The following is a 20,906-nucleotide window of genomic DNA, read 5'->3' as shown; positions in this document are numbered from 1 at the left end:
GCATGACATTCTGAGCATGCCGTCCAGTTTCTGAAGTAGAGTGACGTGTAGTAGAAGTGGTTGCATACATGTTTCTTTGGGAAGGTCCCTATCCAATGATAAAAATTTCTATGCAGTCTTTGCCCCAGGAAAGCGAACAGTTGGTATATTCTTTGCTGTTACTGGCTCCTTCTTGCAAGCCACAGACCTGATCTTGTTCTTACTGTTGCTCCCCGAAGCCGCCTTACAGCACACAGAGCCCACACTAGGACAAGCTGAATGCCCAGGCTTACACCACCAACACCAGCAGCAGCTACCACCTCCTCCCATTCTCAATTGTCCCCTGAATTATCAGCATTTTAACACATCATTCCATACAGAGCCCAACTCCAAAAGCAATTGGAAAGCAGGGCTCATAGGTACCCCAAAGCCAAGCCTTGGCAGTGGTACTGAGGTTAGACCTCACCACAGAGAGATTGCCTGCCTGTAAGTGTAGAGGCCAGTGACATGGAAAATGAACAAAGAGGCTTAAGAAAGCAAAAATTGGCTTCAAGAAGTTAGGAGGTTGCCATGTGACTCAGCCAATTCCACTCTAAAGAATGTACACAAGAGAACACGTGTCCACACAAAAGTGGCTGCTGTTATATTCACAACAGTCAAAGGGCAGAAACAACCCAAATGTCCATCAAGTGATAAATGGATAAGCCAAATGTGTGCACCCATAGAATGAGACAGTGTCTGGCCTTGAAAAGGAAGATGCATGTTCTATGACACAAGTGAACCTTGGAAAAAGTGTGCTAGATGACACCAAAGGCTGCATGGTATATAGTGCCACATACATGAAACTAGAGATAAGGGAAATCCATGCAGATAGAAAGTAGAGCAGTCAGGAGCTGGAACGAGGGGAGACGGAGTGACTGCTAATGGGCACAGGGCTGCTTCAAGGGGTGATAAAAATATTTGGGAACGAGATAGTGACAATAATTGTACACCCTCATGAATCTACTAAAACCACTGAACTGTACACTTTGAAAGAGTGGCTGATATGGTGTGTGAATTATACCCCAGCTTTGCTTTTCTTTTTCAGTCAGGATCTTGTTACGCAGTTCAGGCTGGCCTACGAATCACAGTGATCTTGCTGCCTCAGCCTACCAAGTGCGGGGATCACAGGCTTGTGCCACCACACCTGGCTGAACTGTTAATTTAAAAAAAGACTTAACAGGACACTTCCTCAGTGTGGGAGGGAACTGATAAAACTTCAAGTGACTGGCAGAGCTTGGGAATTTTCCGTGCTTTAAAAATAAGGCATCGCAGGAGAGAAATGTTCCCCAGTGGAGTTGTCTAGGAGAGAGAAAGTGATTGGGGGAGAAAGAATAAAACCGGGTGATATAGACAGAGTGTCACTGACACCAATAAGACTGGCTCTGGTGCAGAACAATAACTTACTTCCATACTTTCATGGGTGTTGATTTTAGGGTCGGGGATTGAGGCAATGGAGGTCCCCCTTCCAAAAAACATTTTTATCTGAGTTATAAATCTCACAAAAACATGAAGCAAATAAAAATCAGGCCTCATTCCATCACCCAGGAATAACCAACCACTGTCAATAGTTTGTTGTCTAAATCGATGTTTTTGTTCCCCCAAACAAAGATCGCTTGACTAAAACCTTGAGCATTTCTTTTGAAGCCATTATTAGGAAACATCAATGATGACAAGACCAATAATTAAAACCAACTGCTGTGCCATCCCCAAGATATAAACATGGCCCTGGGTCTCTGTCACTGCAACAGCCAGCAAAATGAACTTGGCTCCTGACGCTAAAGAGAGGAAAATGAAAAGTGTGTGATTCATCCAGCTTCTGTGTCTGTGGATCTTTATAAATAATCTCAAACACTCATCAAGATCTACATGAGTCAAACACCCACCTTTGGCCCACCTGGAAGCCAACGCAGAAAGAGAACTAGTCATCTAACTCTCGAACAGCTGCTCTTCCTGTATACCAGAGGGTGGGGACCAAAAGCCCTTGTCACTCTAGATGCTCTGGTCTACACTATGTGTGGAACAGAGCAGAGATTCAGAGTGAGCTGTGACCTTGGATCCAAAAAAGATCATGGCATTGACCCTCTGACAAGAAGCTCCATCTACGGGGAGAAACAAACATGTTTAAATAATCACAACTCAGAGTGATATCTACCATAACAAAAGGAAATAGTGGATGGTGAGTGGAGAAATAAATGAAATTCTGCGGCTGGGTTCTATTCCCAGGATAAAAAAAAAATTTTAAATTGAAATGAAATTCATAATGTACTACTTGTATTATGCTTCACAGAATCATCCCACATTTGGGCTGGGAGGAGCCAGGGTGATAAATTAATAGTGACCCTCTGTTTTCAACTGGAGAGACATTTAAATGAGATAACCTCTAGAATCCCTTCAGGCTTAAATTTAACTTTCTCTCATGCAAAGCACTGTACTGTTGAGGCCATCAACTACTCAAGAAAAGAGATTACTAGAACTCAATTGCTTTTTGATTTTTAATTCCACTCAAACACAAAGAGAGAGCTTGTTTCCTAAGGTCCAGGACTCTTCAAAAGCTTATGGCCCTTGAGTTCGCTTGATACTACAGGAAAAGCACTGTCGTGGCACTGTGCTTGCATAGAAAACATGATGTTTCCCCCACTATTGTTTTCCAGTGCCTGGAGCAGGGGCCAAAGCTCACCATAGATACACACAGGCAGCGGCCAGGGGGAAAGCATCTCCCTTCTGGGGCATACACCAGGGGGTCACATCTGCGGCCCTCTGCCCCTCATCATCATTTCTTTTTAAATCATATAAACTGTCTGCCCAACTATACAGTTTTTTCCTCTAAACTGGGGATTCTTCCCTGCTCTAAGGATGTGGACAATCTTCATGGGGCCAAAATCCCTAAGACTGCCCATAAGATGCTATATTGCTATGGTCTAAATCAGTGATGGTGAACCTTTTAGAGATTTCAATGATACAAATAGCCTGCCGCAGTACATGTGCTATAGCTCCGCCACCACTGGTCTAAATGTGTCCTGCTCAGGTTCATATGTTGAAAGCTATCCCCCAAGGTGATGGTATTGGGAGGTGGCACCGTGGGGAGTTCATTGGATCCGGAGGGTGGAGCTCTTGGGAATGGGATTAGTGCCTTTATAAAGAGGCTCCAGGGAGCTCTCACACCCTTTTTTTTTACCACCAGGGGCCACAATGAGAAGAGGGCCATCTGCATCCCAGAACAGGGTCCTCACCAGAGCCTAACCACACACCTTGATCTCAGACTTCGTGCCTCCAGAATGTGAGGAGTAAAGGTCTATGGCAATATATGTCACCCAGTCTACAGTACTTTGTTACATTAGCCTGAAAGAACTAAGATGGATGTACAACACTGTCTTGTGCATGGGTCCCTAGCTTTTCAGAGTGTAGAGGAAGACTGTGAAGCAGCAGTGGAACTCATCTGTCCTTGCATGCCTGCATCACATTATTAACCCCAGTGCCCTTGGTTTGCACAAGTGCCATGGCTGTGTCTTCACACTTGAGAAACCTCCAGGAGCCAGAAGACTCATTATCAAGCTTTCTTTTTTCCTTCCACATTGAAAGAAAAATTAAACAAAATGTCATTCATGGGACATAAAAAATTGAATCAGCATTGTAAAAAAGAAAAACCTTCAAAAACCAATTATCCACTAAGTCATTGTGAAAAGCCTATCTTTAAACCCACAGTCTCGGGGAATGTCAAAGGTGTAGCTAAATTTTTAATAAACTATAAAGGACAGTGTTAAAGAAGAGACCTTTTCAAAGACAAGCTGGCTACAGACAGGCTCCTAAAGCAGTCGTCATCAAAGGGCATGATGCTGCTAAGGTGACTATGGGTAAGTTACTATCTCTTTAGACGAAGTAAGAACTGAAGACTCAAGGAAGGAGCCACAGCAGGGTTTCAGAGCCCCATTCCTCTGGATTTAGACCCCTGATGATCTCATCAGTGCCATGGGTTTAAATAACACTCATGTGCCAATGACTCACAAATGTATATAGTTCTAGCCAGACTTTGCTCCTCACCTCCAAACTTGTGTGACCAGCTGCCTCATCGGTATCTCCACCAAGCCCCACAATACAAAATGAAACCCTAAGATTCCCTTAAAATCTGCCCCAGCTCAGCTGATGGCAAGGCCACCTTGCAGCAGCCAGCTCTGAGACACCTGGGTTCCTCATCATCATCTCTTGCTCTCACGTCTCGCGTCCAACCTACGGGTAGATCCCACTGCCCGTCCCCCCTTTGATGGAGACCCAGATAGTCCCCCTGTTCGCCACCTTAGCCACTTCCATCCTGGCCTGAGCCATCAGTATCTTATGGGCTGGAAGGAACTGCAGAGCCCTCATCTACCAATGGGTTTTTTAAGACCTTGGCAGAGAATATGGCCAGACCCTCCCACGAGGGAAATCAACTCTGGTCCCCTCTGTGCACTGCAGTTCCCTTCACACAAGACCTGGGTTCAAGACACACTGAATGGGAATCTCTAGAAAATCAAACTAAAAAGTTTACTCATGACCCAAAGAGAAAGAGCCAAGAGGGAAGTGAGAGAGAAACAGGCCATGACAAAAATTCTGGGAAAACAGCCTACACACAACCACAGAGTAGAAATTACTAAGACTGGGATTGAAACAATAGAGGAGCATGCTTCTCATCCAGGGGAATAGTTGAGCTTAAAAAGTGAGTGGACATAGCATGTTTTCACTGGATTTAATATGCACTGGGATATATATAATAGGAATTAGAATTTTCAGCTTATAAAGACACCAAAAAGTATCTTTGCTGTGCCAGTTAGTTTTCCATTGCTGGGACAATATACCTGGTATGTATAACTTAAAGGAAGAAGAATTTCTTTGGGCTCACAGTTCCAGAGCTTTCAGTCCACGGTCAGCTGGCTCCAAGGCAGAAGGAAACATCATGGCGGAAAGGCGTGACAGAAGAAAGTTGCTTATCTCATAGCAACCGGAAGCAGAGAAAGAAGAGAGACAGAAGTGGCTGGGATAGGACACATTTTTCTTGGTCATGCCCTCAGTGATCCACCTGCTCCAACCAGGCCCCTCTTCTAAACAGCACATTCAGCTGTGAACTAATCAATGAACTAGTCCATTGATGAGGGCAGCACCTCCATGATCCAATTACCCTGTGAAGCCCCATCTCTCAATACATGAGCCTTCAGAGGAACATTTTCGTTCCAAGGCATAACAACAAGCAAAAATATATCAAGTTTCACAGAGGAATAAACTTAGCTTGACTTTGGCCTTTCCTCTATAATATTAAGGCCAGAAGTGGATGGAATAACATATGGATGAACTTTTAAGAGAAAAATGTGGTGATTTGAAAGCTCTGCTTTATCATGTGTTTCTCCTGTCACAGAGTGACAGATGAGCACCATGAACTCGGCAGGGACTCAGAAAATAAAGCACTTGGGACATTCCCTGGGAAAGGCACCTGCTCAGACTTAGGTCCTAGAACAAACCAAAGATGGCTCAGCGTGTTCCAGAACTGAAGACTGTAGATGTCCAGGTTGGAAAGGCAGGGAATGGTGCCGTCCACGCCAATAATGGTTTCCATGTGTCAAGGTCTCATAAGGTCAAGGGCTGCACCAAACTCTGTAGGTACATTTAGCCTCTTGTCTAATCCTCAAAATAAGCTAGTGGTAGCCTTACTCCCCTTTAACTGATGAGAAAACCAAGGTTCAGCAAGTTCAAGCAATTTTCTAAGATAAGCTCATTAGTAAGAGACAGAGCTGGAATTCCAAGATAAAACCAAAGGAGCTCAAGTCCCTCCATTTACTTATTTTTATAATACCTTTATTATTTATTATTTTGATATTTACCTCTATTTTCTAATTGTTCTGAAAGCACGTGGTTTTTGAAATAAAACATCAGTAAGTCTTTTTCCCCATTTTAAATTAATCCAAAGACATAAAACACACTAATCCACAATGCTAAACAGGAAAAGGTTGGTAAGGACATTGCAGAAAGATGCCCCCATAAAGAAGGCAGTTAAGTCAATATTTTTACAAAGCTCTAGGCAGAACCAAAAATATATTTATAAAAGGACCCTCCACCAGTGCAGTCACCTAATGGTTACAAAATTATATTCCAATAACTTGCTACCAAATATGTAAAGACAGGAACTCCTAGGTAGAAACAGCAGAAGCTATTTAAAGTGACGAGAATGGGATGTTTTAACCCACAAAGAGTTACTCAAAACATAAATTCAAGAAAGGGCTGGGCCGGGGATTTAGCTCAGTGGCACCGCAGCTGCCTCGCAAGTGCAAGGTCCTGAGTTCAATCCTCGGGACCAAAAAAAGAAGAAAAGAAAAGAAAAGAAAAGAAAAGGCTGTACTTCCACCTCCATAGCCACCCCTTACCCCTTCTCCGTCCGGACTCCTGACAGGTGGCCAAGAGCTCAAGTCCTCACCTGGGATGTTGTGTATGGTGATGGCCAAGATGAGCAACGTGATTCTCCTCCAGCTGCTGCTGCTGGGCTGCGCCAGGTGCCCTGGAGAAGGTGCCAGGGGAGCAGGACCCTCTAGGGGACCACCAGCCACCACCTTCCTCCTCTGGTATGCCTCGCCGTTCTCACTCTTGTCTGAGCAGAAAGAGAGGGAGAGGTAGAGAGGTTTGAAAAGGCACACAGTGACACGTGGGCAAGCAGCAGCAAGAGGGAGCTTCCAACACCCGGAACCCTCTACTTCTAAACTGATGGGTCATTCATTCACCTGCAGGCTGTTATCCAGCAAACACTGGCTGAGTAGATATTCAGCGCCCAATGTCCAGGTACAGTACTAGGAAGGATAAAAAGATGAAAACTCAGTGCCCCAGCCACACATGGTGGTGCACACCTATAATCCCAGTACTTTGGGAGGCTGAGGCAGAATGATCATAAGTTTGAATTCAGCCTGGGCAACTTAGTGACTTAATGAGACAGTCTCAAAATAAAAAAAAAAATTAACAAAGGGTTGGGGATATAGCTCAGTGCAAAGGCTCCGGGTCCAATCCCCAGTACTGCAAAAAGCAAAGCAAAGCAAAGCAAAGCCAAACAAAGCAACACCTATGCTGGGTACTGATTAGGACAGATTCCAGAACTAGACCGGCTGACTTAAGCTTCCTGACTTGGCCATTCATCAGCTAAGTGGTGCCAAACAAGTTAACTTCTCTCTGATGTAGTTTCCTGATTCATGAGAATGGAACAACAAGGCTACCTACATAGGATTCTGTGGATTCAATGAGAATGGAGTACATGAAAGTGCTTGGACTGTACTGATTGCTACTGTCTGTATTGTGTTCCTTCCCTCCCATAGCCCTACAGAATTTCATGTGTCCCTGTTTCTTGCCTCAGGGGGACCCACTCAGATGTCAGACTCGGCCAATCAGATTCGCAGACACATCACTCCTGTGTGGGTGTAGAATCCCAAAGGTAGTGTGGTGGGATGGGGCTCCTCCAGTATGGAGTGAGGGAGGGAGCTTTACAGATGGACAGGAGGAAGCAGATGTACATGAACAAGTACCAACAGGAAGCCAGGCAGTCAGAGAGGTTCTGAGACTCAGGGGACGAGAGCAAAGGACAGCATCAGACTTCGGTTCACAGCAGATGGAGGAAGCTTGGGAGGAAGTGGGTTTGGAGTAAATCTTAAACATGTGGAGGCACCATCAGGAAGCAGGCTCTCCGCTGTGAGCCTGGTAGGCATGACTTGGATGTCATATTTCAAGTGCTCTGCACCGAGCCAACCCCCAGCCCTCCTCCACTGGAGTTATCCAGTAACCCCATGCATTCTGAAAAGTGTCCAGGATGGGAAGATCCATGCCATGCCCTCGACTGCAGGCAGGAGCTTCCTGCTTACTGTGATAGTCCACGCCCTGGACCACTACTGACAGGACTCTCCCTACTGCCCCTTCCCTTCTCCAGTCACAGAACCTCCACAAGTAGGAGATGCTCCTATGATGAAGGCTAGAGGAAAAATTTCTCAAGTCTAAATGAGAATCGAGGGGCCACTGGTCATCTGAGAGATACAAATGAAAACAACGCTGAGATTCCACCTCACTCCAGAAAGAATGGCTGCTATCATGAAATCAACCAATAACAAATGCTGGCGGGGCTGTGGGGAAAGAGGAATCCTGCTCCACTGCTGGAGGGAGTGTAGACTGGTGCAACCACTGTGGAAATCAGTGTGGAGAGACCTTAAAGAACTAGGATTAGCGGTCCCATTTGACCCAGCTATTCCCCTGCTGGGGATCTTCCCAAAAGAATCATACAGCAACATATGGGCACCCATGTTTATAGGGCACAGTTTGTAACAGCTGAATCTTGCAAACGGCCCAAATGCCCATCAACTGGTGACTGGATAAAGAAGATGTGGGGTTTTTTAAAATATAAAATGGAGTACTACTCAGCCATAAAGAATGATAAACTAGAGACATTTATGGCTAAGTGGATGCACATTGAGGTCATACTCTTAAGTGAAATAAATAGGACACACGTGCATAAATACTGAATTGCTTCTCTGGTGTGAGAAACTGAAAGGGTAAATGAGGACCAAAATGTATAATAGATAATGTGAAATAGGAAGAAAAGGTCCAAAGGGGAAGGGGAAGGGGAAAGGAAAGAAGGGAAAGAAAAAAATGTATGAGAAAAGAAGGAAAAAAAGGAAACAAACTGTAAATAGGGAGAGGTGGAGGGGTTGAGGCATCGAGCGGAGGGCAGGGGAATGGGGAAAAAATAAGAACCAAGATAGATCGTGTACAGGTACAAATTCCCAATGATGAAAGTCATCATAATGTATACCTATAATGTACCAATAAAATTCATGAAAAAATTGAACCATTAAAGACTCAAGGGGCAACTCTGGCCAGCCTCTTCTTCCTCCTATTGTCACACAAGGCAGGGGCTCTTTGTCTCACCCCTGTGGATGCTGGATTGAAAGACTGTGTCCCACCCCATAACTTGGTGGTGTCTGTGGCTCCCTTTCAGGTGAACCACCCCGGTGAGCTGCTTAGACAGGAAAAGAAAAAAGAAATCCTTCTTGGGATGATCATTTCTTATTTGCTTACTCAAATCAAGCAAATACAGCTTGAGGAGTAGAAAATAGCAAAGGGCAAACGGATTCACTCATCCCTGGCTCACAATTGGCTCTTTCTTACCAACAGCTGGATCTCAGGGCCATGAAAGAAGAGGGCCTTGCTTGGATGTAGCTCCATGGTCAAGCCTGTGCTTAGTATGTGCTTAGCATGTACAAGGCCCTGCGTTTGGTCCCAGGAAGGAAGGCAGGAAGGGGGCATGGACCTTTAACTGATCCTCTGATATTCACAGCTGGGCTGCCAGCCCTCTGAGCTCAGAGCCCCGGCTTACGTCTCCCTGCAGTCATCTCAGATAGGCAGCAGCTCCCCGCCCCACAGTGCTCACTCAGGGGAAGCTCAGTCCACTGTATGGCATCCACACTGAATGTGGGTGTGAGCTTGTGTGTGTGCACGGATGTGCCCATGTGGACACCCGAGGCTGCCACTGGGTACCAACCTTCCTGACTCAGAAAGCAAGCAACTTCCTAGTATGCATGCACTCATGTGCGTTTCTATGCACGCAAGATGGGAAATGTTTTGTACTTTTGTGTGTGTGCGTGGCGGTACCGGAGTCTGAACCCAGGGCCTTCACCCTGAGCTACATTCCTGGCCTTTTACTCCCCCCCACTCCAGCGCTTATTTAGAAACATTTTTGTTTTTGTTTTTGTTTGGAGACAGGGTCTTGCTAAGTCACTAAGTTGCCGAGGCTGGGCTCATATTTGTGATCCTCCTGCCTCAGCCTCCCAGAGTACTGGGATTATGAGCACGCTCCACCACACCTGGCTGGTTTTGTACATTTTAAATTAATGATACCTGGGGAGCTCAGGCTACAGAGGCTGGCTGGGAAACTGACTCAATGCTTGAGATTTCAAGCCCTAAGTACTAGCGACATGAGCAGTGCAGCTCCACATGCAGTCCATGAACCAAGCAGGGCTGGGGCCAGGGTGCTCAGCTTTGTGCTGGGCCTGTGACAAGCACTGCTGTGGGCTCCCTCTAAGCCCACAGTCCTGGTTCAACTACTCTCCTGTGGGAGCTGATAAGAACAAAAACAAAAACAAAAAATCTCTCCCTAGCGGATTTTACAACTCAAAGGAGGACAGACAGGGAAGACAAACAATTCCTTTGCACCTAAAGTGTAGAATGCACGTTCTCGGCCAAGCCCCAGGAGCGGCACTGACTTTCACCAGTGTCACCAATGCACTGCAACCTGATCCTGGGCAGGAGAGATCCCCAGAGCTGGAAGAGCATGGAGCAGCCGGAAGAGTGTCAACCAGAGCAAAGAAACAAGCCTGGCCTCGGGGTCCCAACGAGTGAAAACTGAATGCTAGGGCTGGGTGCACTGTGAAAGTGAGATAAGTCACCATTTGGTAACAGCCACTAATGACTCCACAACTACGACAAGGAAGATTAGTCCAGGTAAGTCACTGGGGAGAACAAGAGGCACCCGGAGTGGCCGGCGCCCCACACCTCTCCGGGTGAGGTTGGTGGCAATGCTGCAGCTTCAAGGGAGATGCACACACACAGGCAGCTGCAGGGGTGCCAGAGCCAAGTGACAAGGGTCACACAAGAAATCCTGAAATGGCCAGGGATTTAGCTCAGTGGCACCACGCCTGCCTTGCAAGTACAAGGTCCTGAGTTTGATTCCCAGTACAAAAAAAAAAAGTCCTGAAATGGCAAATGTGTGGATTCTTTTGGAGTAGACCCTGGCAAAGCAAAGTAGGAAGGGTATTTAGGCATGACATAGTCTATGTCAGATGCAGAAGTGGAAACATCTGCAAGAGAGGCTGATAGGAGACATTGGGACTTCTCCCCAACTCAGCTTCAATCCTTACAAAGGCCCATTAGTAGAGATGAATCTCCTTTAACAAATGAGGAAACTGAGGACCAGAGAGAGGCAGAGCGAGGCCAGGTCACACAGCTAGTCCACGGTGGATTCTGAGGTCAGCATGGGTCCTTTCCCTCCAGAAGCCACTGTCTTAGTGGGGCTCTGAGGTTGGTGAGGGTGGCATGGAGACAGGTGGTTAATCTGGTCATTTGCTCCCTAAAATGGGTAGATGGGAGTAGACATGGGGGTGAGAAAGGAGCATGACAGCAGAGGGAGCATTCAGTAGGAATCTTGTATCTATCTATTCTCACTCCTGCTCACAGACAAATCTGAAAACAATGCATAGAAATGATGTTCTTAACCCATTTATTCCAGCTATTTCTAATTGGGAAGTGGCTCAAAGTAGGAAACATTTACCTATGCCAAACCAAGTCATAATTATTCCAGGAAGGCAGAAAGGAAAGAATTTTTGCCATTAGGAAAAAAATGTTGCCCATTGTACAATATTTAGAAATGAGCATCTAAGAATCCCCAGGCAGAAAGGAGCCGCTGGGGTCTCCGCCACCTGACACAGCATTGCCACACGTGCAGGGGAGGATGAGGACCACAGAGAAACAGAGCGATGTCCCAGCTTACTTTTCCCACTGAATCACCGGGCAACTTCATCGCATACAGCTGCTTCCCCCTTCTCCCAAGCAGGGGAGGCGATTCTTTCCCCAGCACATCAACAGACAACTCCCAGCAGGCACAAGCCTGGGGAGGAGAGCAAACCCTGCTCCTGGGAAGCCCCACCCCTGTAATGACACAAGCCCCTGGGGTCCACCCATTCATGGCTCTAAAGCATCTTGAATCAGCAACTGCTTCTTCCTTCCTGTTTTTTCTTTTTCTTGTGTGTGTGTGTGTGTGTGTGTGTGCATGTGTGTGTGCATGTGTGCGCATGTGTGTGCGTGTGGTATTGGCTATTGTACCATTGTACCTAGGGTCAGTAATAGTGAACCTTTTAGAGATTTCAATGATACAAACAGCCCGCTGGGGCAAGGGTGCCATAGGTTCGCCACCACTGACTGAAGGCCTCCACACTGAGCTACATCTCCAAGCCCTTTTTATATTTTACTTTGAGAAAGGCTCTTACTACGTCACTAAGTTGCCTAGGCTGTGCTCGAACTTTCAATTCTCCTGTTTTAGCCTCCCAAATAGCTGGAATGAGTAAGCTACCACATGGGGCTAGCAACTGCTTTTGAACGCACAGGGAAAGTTGTAATCCACTCTGCAGCAAAAGATATGCAGATGGCTTTGAAACCAGTTTTAAGTCCTTCTGGATTCAAGGAGCTCAGAGTGACAACATATTGGGAGGTAAATACTGTGTTAACCTTCACTTTCATATTTCATGAGACTCATTACATGAGGACACAGAGTGGCTGTGGTCCCTGGGATGATGTGCCAGGCTAAAGCCAATGGGCCCAGTGATGGAGTCTCGGGTCTCTGATGAATATGGTGATGCTAATTAACAAATCACAAGACAGCTTAAACAATATCCCCAAGATGTCATTGGAGAGGATGTGGTTGGATTAGCACAAGTAAGCATATCTGCATCTCCCAAATGCAGACCATTCAAATTACTGGAAACATATTTTTTTAAAACCCCTGTTATAAAACATGCAACGAAGAAGAATTCAATGTCTGTTGGGAGCGATGCTACATAATTTTAGGGAAAAATCATTTGGTTAGCCTAGCTCTCCTGCCTACAGCCCAGCTATGGAACTCCGAGACATAACTCCATTTTGGCCTCCGGTCACAACTGAGACCTCAATGATCCCGTGATGTCGTGATTCTCCAGGACAAGAAACATCCTGGGAGCTGAAAACATCCTGGGAGGAACAAACATCTACTCAGTTCCTCCTTGATCTTGGACTGTTACATCTTATTTACGCAGGATGTACTGAACTCTCTGCAAGTCATTTGTTACATTTGTTTCTCCCGATGTACTGAATAAAAGGTGCGGTAAGGTGGGGGCTTTTGTCTTTGCCGCCCAGAGCAGCACTGATCAGACCAAAAGCTCAGCGTCTTCTCAGTCTCATTTTTCTACCTTTCCTGTAATTCACCTTGTGCTGCCGTGGCTCGCAGGAGACTAGGTCTTACTGCAGAGGTTCTGGTAACGTCCCCTTTCCCTGTTTGCTACAAATGTCCATTCACTATATAATGTATGCATACAAACAACACCAAAAGACCAGTCAAGAGTGTAGAAGGATCCATTCACTTACATTTATTCTTCCTATTTGTTTTCCAGAAATTCAGCATAATTTGGGAGGAGGAATTCAGTTACCAACATGAGCTATGATAATACTTGATAAGAATTGGGTTCTGATTTTTTAAATTATATATGAATTAGAATTAGTAATCATGTATGAATTTGGGCAACACCCATGGCCAATCCTTTTTCTCTTGTTCAAACAGAAGCAGGAAAAAAAAAAATCCAGGAAATCTCCAAAACTCCAGGCCAGAGCACATGCATGTTAGATCCCACAGTTTGACCTGTGGTGGCCATTTTACTGCTTGAACTTCACTAATGCTTTATCCACAGGGCCTGCATGTCATGCCTATGATTAAAATCAAGGGAACTGTGGAAGTCACGTGTACTGGATGCACCTGAGATGATTCAGCACACTGTCAATCATTTCTGTCAGTCCTATCCAGAAAGATCCAAGGAGAAGAATCCATGGAGGGATGCTCACCTTTTAAATACAAAAGCTTATTCCCCCATTGGCCTGCCACCACCCTTCTGGTTCATGCCATTTTCTTGTTTCCATTAGTATGGACTTGCATGCCCCGGGCACACCTTCCCATTAACTTCAATAAATGTAACTGCTTTTTCTTTTACCATCCAGGGTACACTTGCAGTTCTTTGCTCACAGTACGCAAGAACCTGGAATCTATCTCTTGGACACATCACACACGATATCAGAATAACTTTCCTAATGTAGTTAATGTTGAATTTGAAGATTAAATAATGACTCAACAGAGGTTAGCATTGACCTTGGCACCTAGAGAAACCAAGGCCCATGAGACCTTCTTAGCAGTCCTGTGGACAAACAGGACAGAGCCAGGGTACCCGGGTCTCCCAGTCCTAGCAGAAGACCCTTCAGCTTGGAGATGTCCAATATTAAAGCCCGTTGCTATCTCTAAATGTATCTATGATTCTCACAATCTCACCTTTACATAGAGTTGTAAAATACAACTATCTTAAAGAGCATTTTCCAAAACAAAAAGATCCCCCCAAACTCCCAACATGATTGCTTTCATTTGTCCCCACCTCATCCAGTTTGTGTATGATGTTGCTTTGTATCTCTGCAGTCAGCATAGCGTCACTGTGAGATTTAAAAAAGGAAGGTGATGGTAGCTCCACTGGGACCACTATTCTATCAGCTCTTAGCCGTAAGACTTCTCTCAGGAAATGCTGGATCTGTCCCTCAGTTTCCTTGTTATCACATGAGTGTAATTAATCATATCTACTTAGTAAGCTTGTTTTGAGAATTAAAATATATGGAAGAACTTGGCACAATGCCTGACTCATAGCAAGTGTAATTCATGTTAGATTTATACCATACTGCTTTACTTAAAACAATGGAAATACTTTATATATTTCTTAGTCTCTGTGACTCTAATTTTTAATGGTCCTAGAACATTTTTCTTAATTTTGAATCTATTATTTGTGAAATCATTTCTTTTTTAAATTCAAGTTTAGTCATTTTTTCTCTTTTCCAGCTGCTAAAAGATGCAATGCCCTCTCTTTCCACATGGGGACATACTTTTTCTGCTGCCTCCCACCCAGAATGGGCACCACCTTGGGAAAAGACCTTTCTCCAAGACATTATACACCACCTCTTTATAGGATGGCTTCATGAATCATATATGCCCAGGGATGGGTCTATCCTAAGAAACAGCTTAGTAAACAGGGTAGGGCTCTTATTGCAGATAGATTCTCTGATGCAGATGCAGAGAATCCTTAGCCCTTTCATGTGTCAGGTTGTCACTAAATGCCAGTCAGCAATTGATTTCCTAAAATTGAACCACGGTGGACCTGTATCCTGTGTGTACTTTACAAAGGCAAGTTTATGCATTTAGAAATAAAATACAGAACATTTCCTTAATTTTCCCCTTGTAATTTTTCCACTTTTCACTGCCTCTTCAAACTAAAATGGAGGCTTCACCTAAAATGGAGAGAAAAATCAAAAGTTGATCTTTGGATTTTGATCTCCTAGGGGTCTGAGCTCCAGTGGTTTAAGGGAAAAAAGGGATTTTTCAAGAAGGTGATTTTTTACTTCAATTACTTTGACTTAAGTGCTGTCTTTAGAACCATTGAGGAATTGAGCTATGGCTCAACTATCAGGCACTGAGAAGGTGAGTTTGCTGCAGAGAAACAACAAATGCAGTCTATCATTTGGTGAGATAAGAAAGAGGGATGGTAAGATGCTGTTGGCACCTTCCTCCAGAAAATCTCCTTGCTTTTCTACGACTTCCCAGGCTACACTCCCTGCAGTCTCCTTGAGTCCTCCAGAACCCTTTAAACTGCCAACAAATGGCTGCAAATGTAAGGTCCTGGCACAAAAACAACAGTAGGACACCTCATCAATATAACTCGTGCCATGGGTTTAAGTGACTGTGGCACTACCAGTCTATCTCGCCCCCTGGGTAAGAGCCTCATATAAAACATCCCTCTTAGTAACCTTGTGTCTAGGCACAAAAGCATAAATTGCATGCTAAAGCAACCTCAGGAAACCTAAAAGTATACGGAAGAGTAAATCACCCCTAATTCATACCACCTACAAAATAATAATGGAGGTTGGTGCATTTCCTTCCACACTTTCTCTTGTGGTTTTCCACAGCTGAGATCGCCTATTACACAACAGTTGCCTGCTTTTTATTTCCACTAAATGCAACATAAGCATTTCCTCACATGAATAAATGCCCCTTCAGGCATTCCAAGCAATACAAATTACTACTTACATTGTCAAACCATTGGGCACTTAGGCTGTTTCTAAATATTTTTCTTACAAATACCACTGTAAAACCTCTAACTTGTGCAAACAACCAGCAATTTGGACATAGTCCCTGGAAGTGGAACTGTTGATCAAAGAGTGTCTGTGCATTTGTAGAATCATCTACCAATGAGCAAAGTTTTGAAGTTCTCATTGGCCATTTCTCAGTCTGTTCTGGGTATTTCTAATGTAAAAATAAATGCATTAATTAATGGGGGAATGATATTCCCCTTAATTTGTATTTCTCTGACTCCAAGTGAAGTTGAACATTGTATAGAGTTTCAGGCATATTTGCTTTGTCTTGTATGAAATGCCCTTGACCCAAATGAGGGCTCTTTTAAGTAATGATAATATGATTGTCTAATTCCTTACAGATGGGTAATTTTCCTATGATCCACTTATGTGTGTCAGTGACTAATGAGGCCTGGCTGGGAGCAGCAAGTATTATTACACATCGGTCAGCTGTATTCACCTGGCTAAGTTGGAGTTTCAGCCTCCATGTTTTTATTTCTTTTTGAGATTTCTCAAGACCTTATAGTGCATTAAAAAATGTTATCTTCTTCACTTCCGACACTAAAGCTAATTTTCTCAGGTCATTTTCTCTTTTGATATTGAAACATCACTTCTGAAAAGTAGATGTATGTGAGTCTTTCACTTCCATAGTTTTCTGTTCCCCCTGTACCTGGGGATTCTCATAAGCTACACAGTTGTAGAAACCATGTACATGATAGAAAGAATCTATTTGAACAGGACTCTTACCAGAGATGGCAGATATAGCAAATAAAAAGATAGGGTGTCTAACTAGATATGAATTTCAGATTTAAAAAATTGTTTTTCATGCATGTATATCTCAAATATTGCATAGGATATACTTATACAAAAAATATTGCTTGTGTTTTTGAAATTCAAATTTAACTAGATATCCTGTATTTTATCTGATACCCCTAAGTGTGCCCAATCCAGGGAAAGGGAATTAACCAAACTGATTAGATTCCACTCAGAAAGCAGCCACATACACATCTCTGCCCTGCTAAGGATGCTCTTTGTGTAGATCTGGGCAGGGCAAGATTCCATCGGGACTAGGGCAATTTCATGGGAAGATAACTGAAGTATTTATTATGCTTAGCTACTGACCTTTAGGCTGAGAGGCATGTGGAGCATAAGCAACATGATCATAAATGTATTTACAATCTTCCTAACTATAGTGGATATTTCCATTTATCACTCGAACAGTCACAAGCCACATGATTATCAGAGGCTCAAATGCTGCCTCTGTAAGGAGGCTGACTAAATGACCTCATCAGCCCCATCAGTACATGTTTTCCAGGCACTGAAAACTATCCAAGCCTTACCTTAAATGCTTATGAATAAACACTTGCTTAGCGACCACAGAGATACAAATAGATCTGCATAATTGGTGAAAATTAAAAGTGCATCAGAAGAGATCGTGTCACTACTAGCTAAAAGTTTCTCATCCATTAAGCAAACCACCCACCCAATGTTCCTCATTCCAAGTATCTAGGTAGAATAATTTCTACTCTCAGGAAACAGGGCCAACATGTCCAATAATATTAAAAATCCACTTGCCAGATCAGCTCTTCTTTTTAAAGGCACAAATAACCATTATGTGAACATGAACTCATTCCTGGTAAATCAACTAGGATTTAAAAATAAACCCTGGGCAGGATCAAGAAGCACCTCCCTACTTCTCCCCAGCACATCCTGAATGTGTGTGTTCAGCACAGTGCCCTAGAGCACAGAGATCACCAGAGTTTCTAGGGGTCCATGAGCAAAAGACATTTGTCTCCAAAAAAGATCCCTGCAAACCCCCTGAAGAAAGAGTATTTGGAAGAACACCTGGCTTACAAGAGCTTTACAAAGTACTTCCAGCCTCCCCCAGGAAGATGGGAGCCTCTCACTTAACTCATGCAATTGAAAATTACCAGGTCAAGGAGAAAGTGGACAAGAGCGATTATATCTTTCAAGGTTCATATCCAGCTGCTAATACTGACTTAACTGTCCCTCTGCTCACTTTTTCCATGTGGTGATGCTGCCCTGCGCCTCCTCTAACTCTGAGAACAAGGACTATACTTGTCTGAAGATCACCTATGGTAGTGTGATGTGGGAGCTCAGAAAATGCTGGTTCCTGGGCCCCAACTAAATTGAATCTTCTGTTGAGAGGCTCAGGAGTCTTTGTTGTACAAGTCATACCCCTTACACTCATCTCAAGATCATTATGACACAGACTAGATGTTGAAAATTAACGTGTTAGACTGTCCAACAACAAGTCAGTCCAGATACATACTTTTGCACCTGGATGTCTTCCAGTCCAGCTTTTACCGCCCAATTAGGTAATGGGAGGGATTTACGCTTGCACACCTAAGAACACATGGGAATTTAAGACTAGAAGGTGAAAAGTAATTGAATTGCCATGATAGAAACTGTCATATCCTTATATCCAATAAAAATCTGTTTTAAAAAGAGGATATGCACTGCCACAAGGGGAAAAGAAAAGGAAATCCAACCAAAGCAGAGGAATTGAGAAAAAAAATAAATTCTTTAAACTGAGGCATCCTTCACTGAGTCTATCTGTCAAATCCATCCACTTTTCTCTCTCATTTCCTCTCTTGTCCTATGAATCAGTCTCCATGATCAAACTATGACAACATCAATGAAAACTATTAGTTGCTACAATCAAGAGTTTACCTAGCCAGGTAATCCCAGCTACTCCAGAGGCTGAGGCAGGAGAATTGTTAAGTTCAAAGCCAGCCTGCACAACTTTAAGGAGACCTTATCTGAAAATGAAAAAAAAAGGGGGCTTGGATGTAGTTCAGTGCAAAAGGCCTTGGTTCAATTCCCAAAACCACAAAAAGGGAAGGAAGGAAGGATTTACTTATTGTCAGGATTTGCAAATAGCACTATATTCTGTAAACTACAATATTCTCAATAGGAATCTTCCTTCTGTTCAAGGCCATATAAATAAAAGTAAAAATGTGTCCTAAAAGGTTTAAGTGACACTAAAATTCCATAGATATTTTGTGGTTTAGGGGTTTTCTTGCTTTTCAGGTTATAAACAATTGACACCAAAACCAGGAAAATCCCTGGAGACCACAGCAAGAAAAGAAGGAGACAAGGGCATACCTGAACAATGGAGCTTTGCTGCTTTATCACACTAAGGCCAAAAAAGCCCTGGGACTTCCCTTGGAATGTGACAGAGAATACAAGTCCATGTCCAGCTTCAGTGGATGAGTTTATAAGACACTCGTTCATGGAAAGGTACTGGGGGGCTCATGGGATCCCAGGAAGTCTAAAGAACACATCTTAGAATCCAGACGGGGCTCAGGAAGAGCAGAAATTGCTGCTCCACAGACAAAATACCACTACTATATCCTTAGGTAGTCAACACCACTCCCGCTTCCTGGACGAAATTGCTGCTTCCTCTGCTGGCCAAGCCAAGGTCACTATCACTCCAGAGAGCCAAAGAAGCAAGCTTGGAAGTCCAACATGCATCCTGAAGGCAGGTTCTGCTGTCCACCGAAACCCACAAGATGGGGGAGGAGATTCCCAAGAATAGCCAAGGATTTGGGAGAAGGAAGGAAAGGTAGGAGGAGAGGAACAGCCACCATAGGGAAGCTTCATCTATGTCCCTACACATCTGTGTTTTCAATACTCCCATCTACTTTAAATACACCCCAGATCTTCCTCTCCCTTTAGAAAGACTCAATTTAACAGATGGAACCCATGGCCCAGAATTCTGTGGCCAAGTCTTCTCCAGTTTTCTGTGAGCAGCTCTAGGAAAGGTGGGACCCTCTACAGGTCTTAGCTTTTTCCAGCTGCCAATGAGCCTCATTAGGTGGACTCCAGAACATTTCCCAGCATGAACATCTTTCCCTCCCAGGCAGCAACATCCAGACTCAGCTGCCTATATGGTCACTCAGCCCCAGTGACCATGGCTATTTCCAGTGCCAGTGTTTAAAGAATTCTGCTCTAGAAGATGAAATTCCCCAAGAGCCTCAGGGACAGCCAATTCCAACTGCTCGTAGAATAAGAATGTTGACTCGATGAGGAGTAAATTCATTTGTCCAGATGATTCAATGTCTCTTTGTGCCCTATAATAAAATTCCTTCCTCCCTCATTCCCTTCCTTCCTTCCTTCTTTTCTTCCTCCCCTTCTTTTTTAAGAGATGGGGACCTCCCTGTGTTGTGAAAGTTGGTCCTGAACTCCTGGGCTCAAGTGATCCTCCTTCCTTAGCCTCCTGAGTTGCTGAGATTACAGTCATGTGTCATTAAGCCTGGGCAAAATATTTTCTTTAATATAAAAATGGCTGCACCTCAGAGAAAATTTAAGAAATACTGATTAGCACAAAGAAAAACTAAAACAAATTCACCAACCAGTAGTAACCACCTTTGAAAACTTCCAACAAGAAAATCGCATGATCACCTGAGTAGATACAGAAAAAGCTTTTGATAAAATCCAACATCTATTCATGATAAAAGAAAAACCCTGTAGAAATAGGTATAAAAGGTCCTTATCTCAACATGAAAAAAGTCATTTATGACCAACCTACTGCCAACATCACATTACAAGGAGAAACGCTGAAAGTCTTCCCTCTAAAGTCAGGAACAAAACAGGGATGGTCATTAGCACCACTCCTGTTCAACGTAGTCCTTTAAACATTAGCCAGAGCAACAGGCAAGAGAAAGAAATAAAAGGGATATATATTGGGAAAGATGAAGTCAAAATATCATTATTTGAAGATGACATGATCCTTTACTTACAAGACCCCCAAAACTCCACCAAAAAACTCCTAGAATTGATAACTCAATTCAGCGGCATAGAAAGATACAAAACATACAAAAATCAATAGTATTCCTACATACTAATAATGAACTCACTGAAAAAGAAATTAGAAAAGCAATACCATTCACAATAGCATCAAAAAATTAAATACC

The 20,906-nt window shown here is 43.7% G+C and overlaps 1 protein-coding gene across 20 annotated transcripts in view; it reads right to left on the bottom strand.

Annotated features, from left to right (window-relative positions):
* Slc39a11 (solute carrier family 39 member 11) overlaps positions 1-20,906 on the bottom strand; it is a 486,128-nt gene that overhangs the window by 139,573 nt on the left and 325,649 nt on the right. For 19 of the 20 annotated variants that reach the window (XM_087208172.1, XM_087208167.1, XM_087208176.1 and 16 more), the window contains one exon: positions 6,458-6,628. The exons of the other annotated variant lie outside the window; for it this stretch is intronic. In XM_087208172.1, coding sequence (XP_087064298.1) covers positions 6,458-6,628 — 171 coding nt within the window. The remainder of the gene's footprint in view (positions 1-6,457; positions 6,629-20,906) is intronic. 20 annotated transcript variants of the gene reach the window in all.

This window comes from Heterocephalus glaber, unplaced genomic scaffold (genome assembly GCF_053883595.1).
Source record: "Heterocephalus glaber isolate CG9 unplaced genomic scaffold, H.glaber_assembly_v1.0 deba00000937, whole genome shotgun sequence".
Lineage (NCBI taxonomy): Eukaryota > Metazoa > Chordata > Mammalia > Rodentia > Bathyergidae > Heterocephalus > Heterocephalus glaber.
This window is presented reverse-complemented; position numbering and strand designations above follow the sequence as displayed.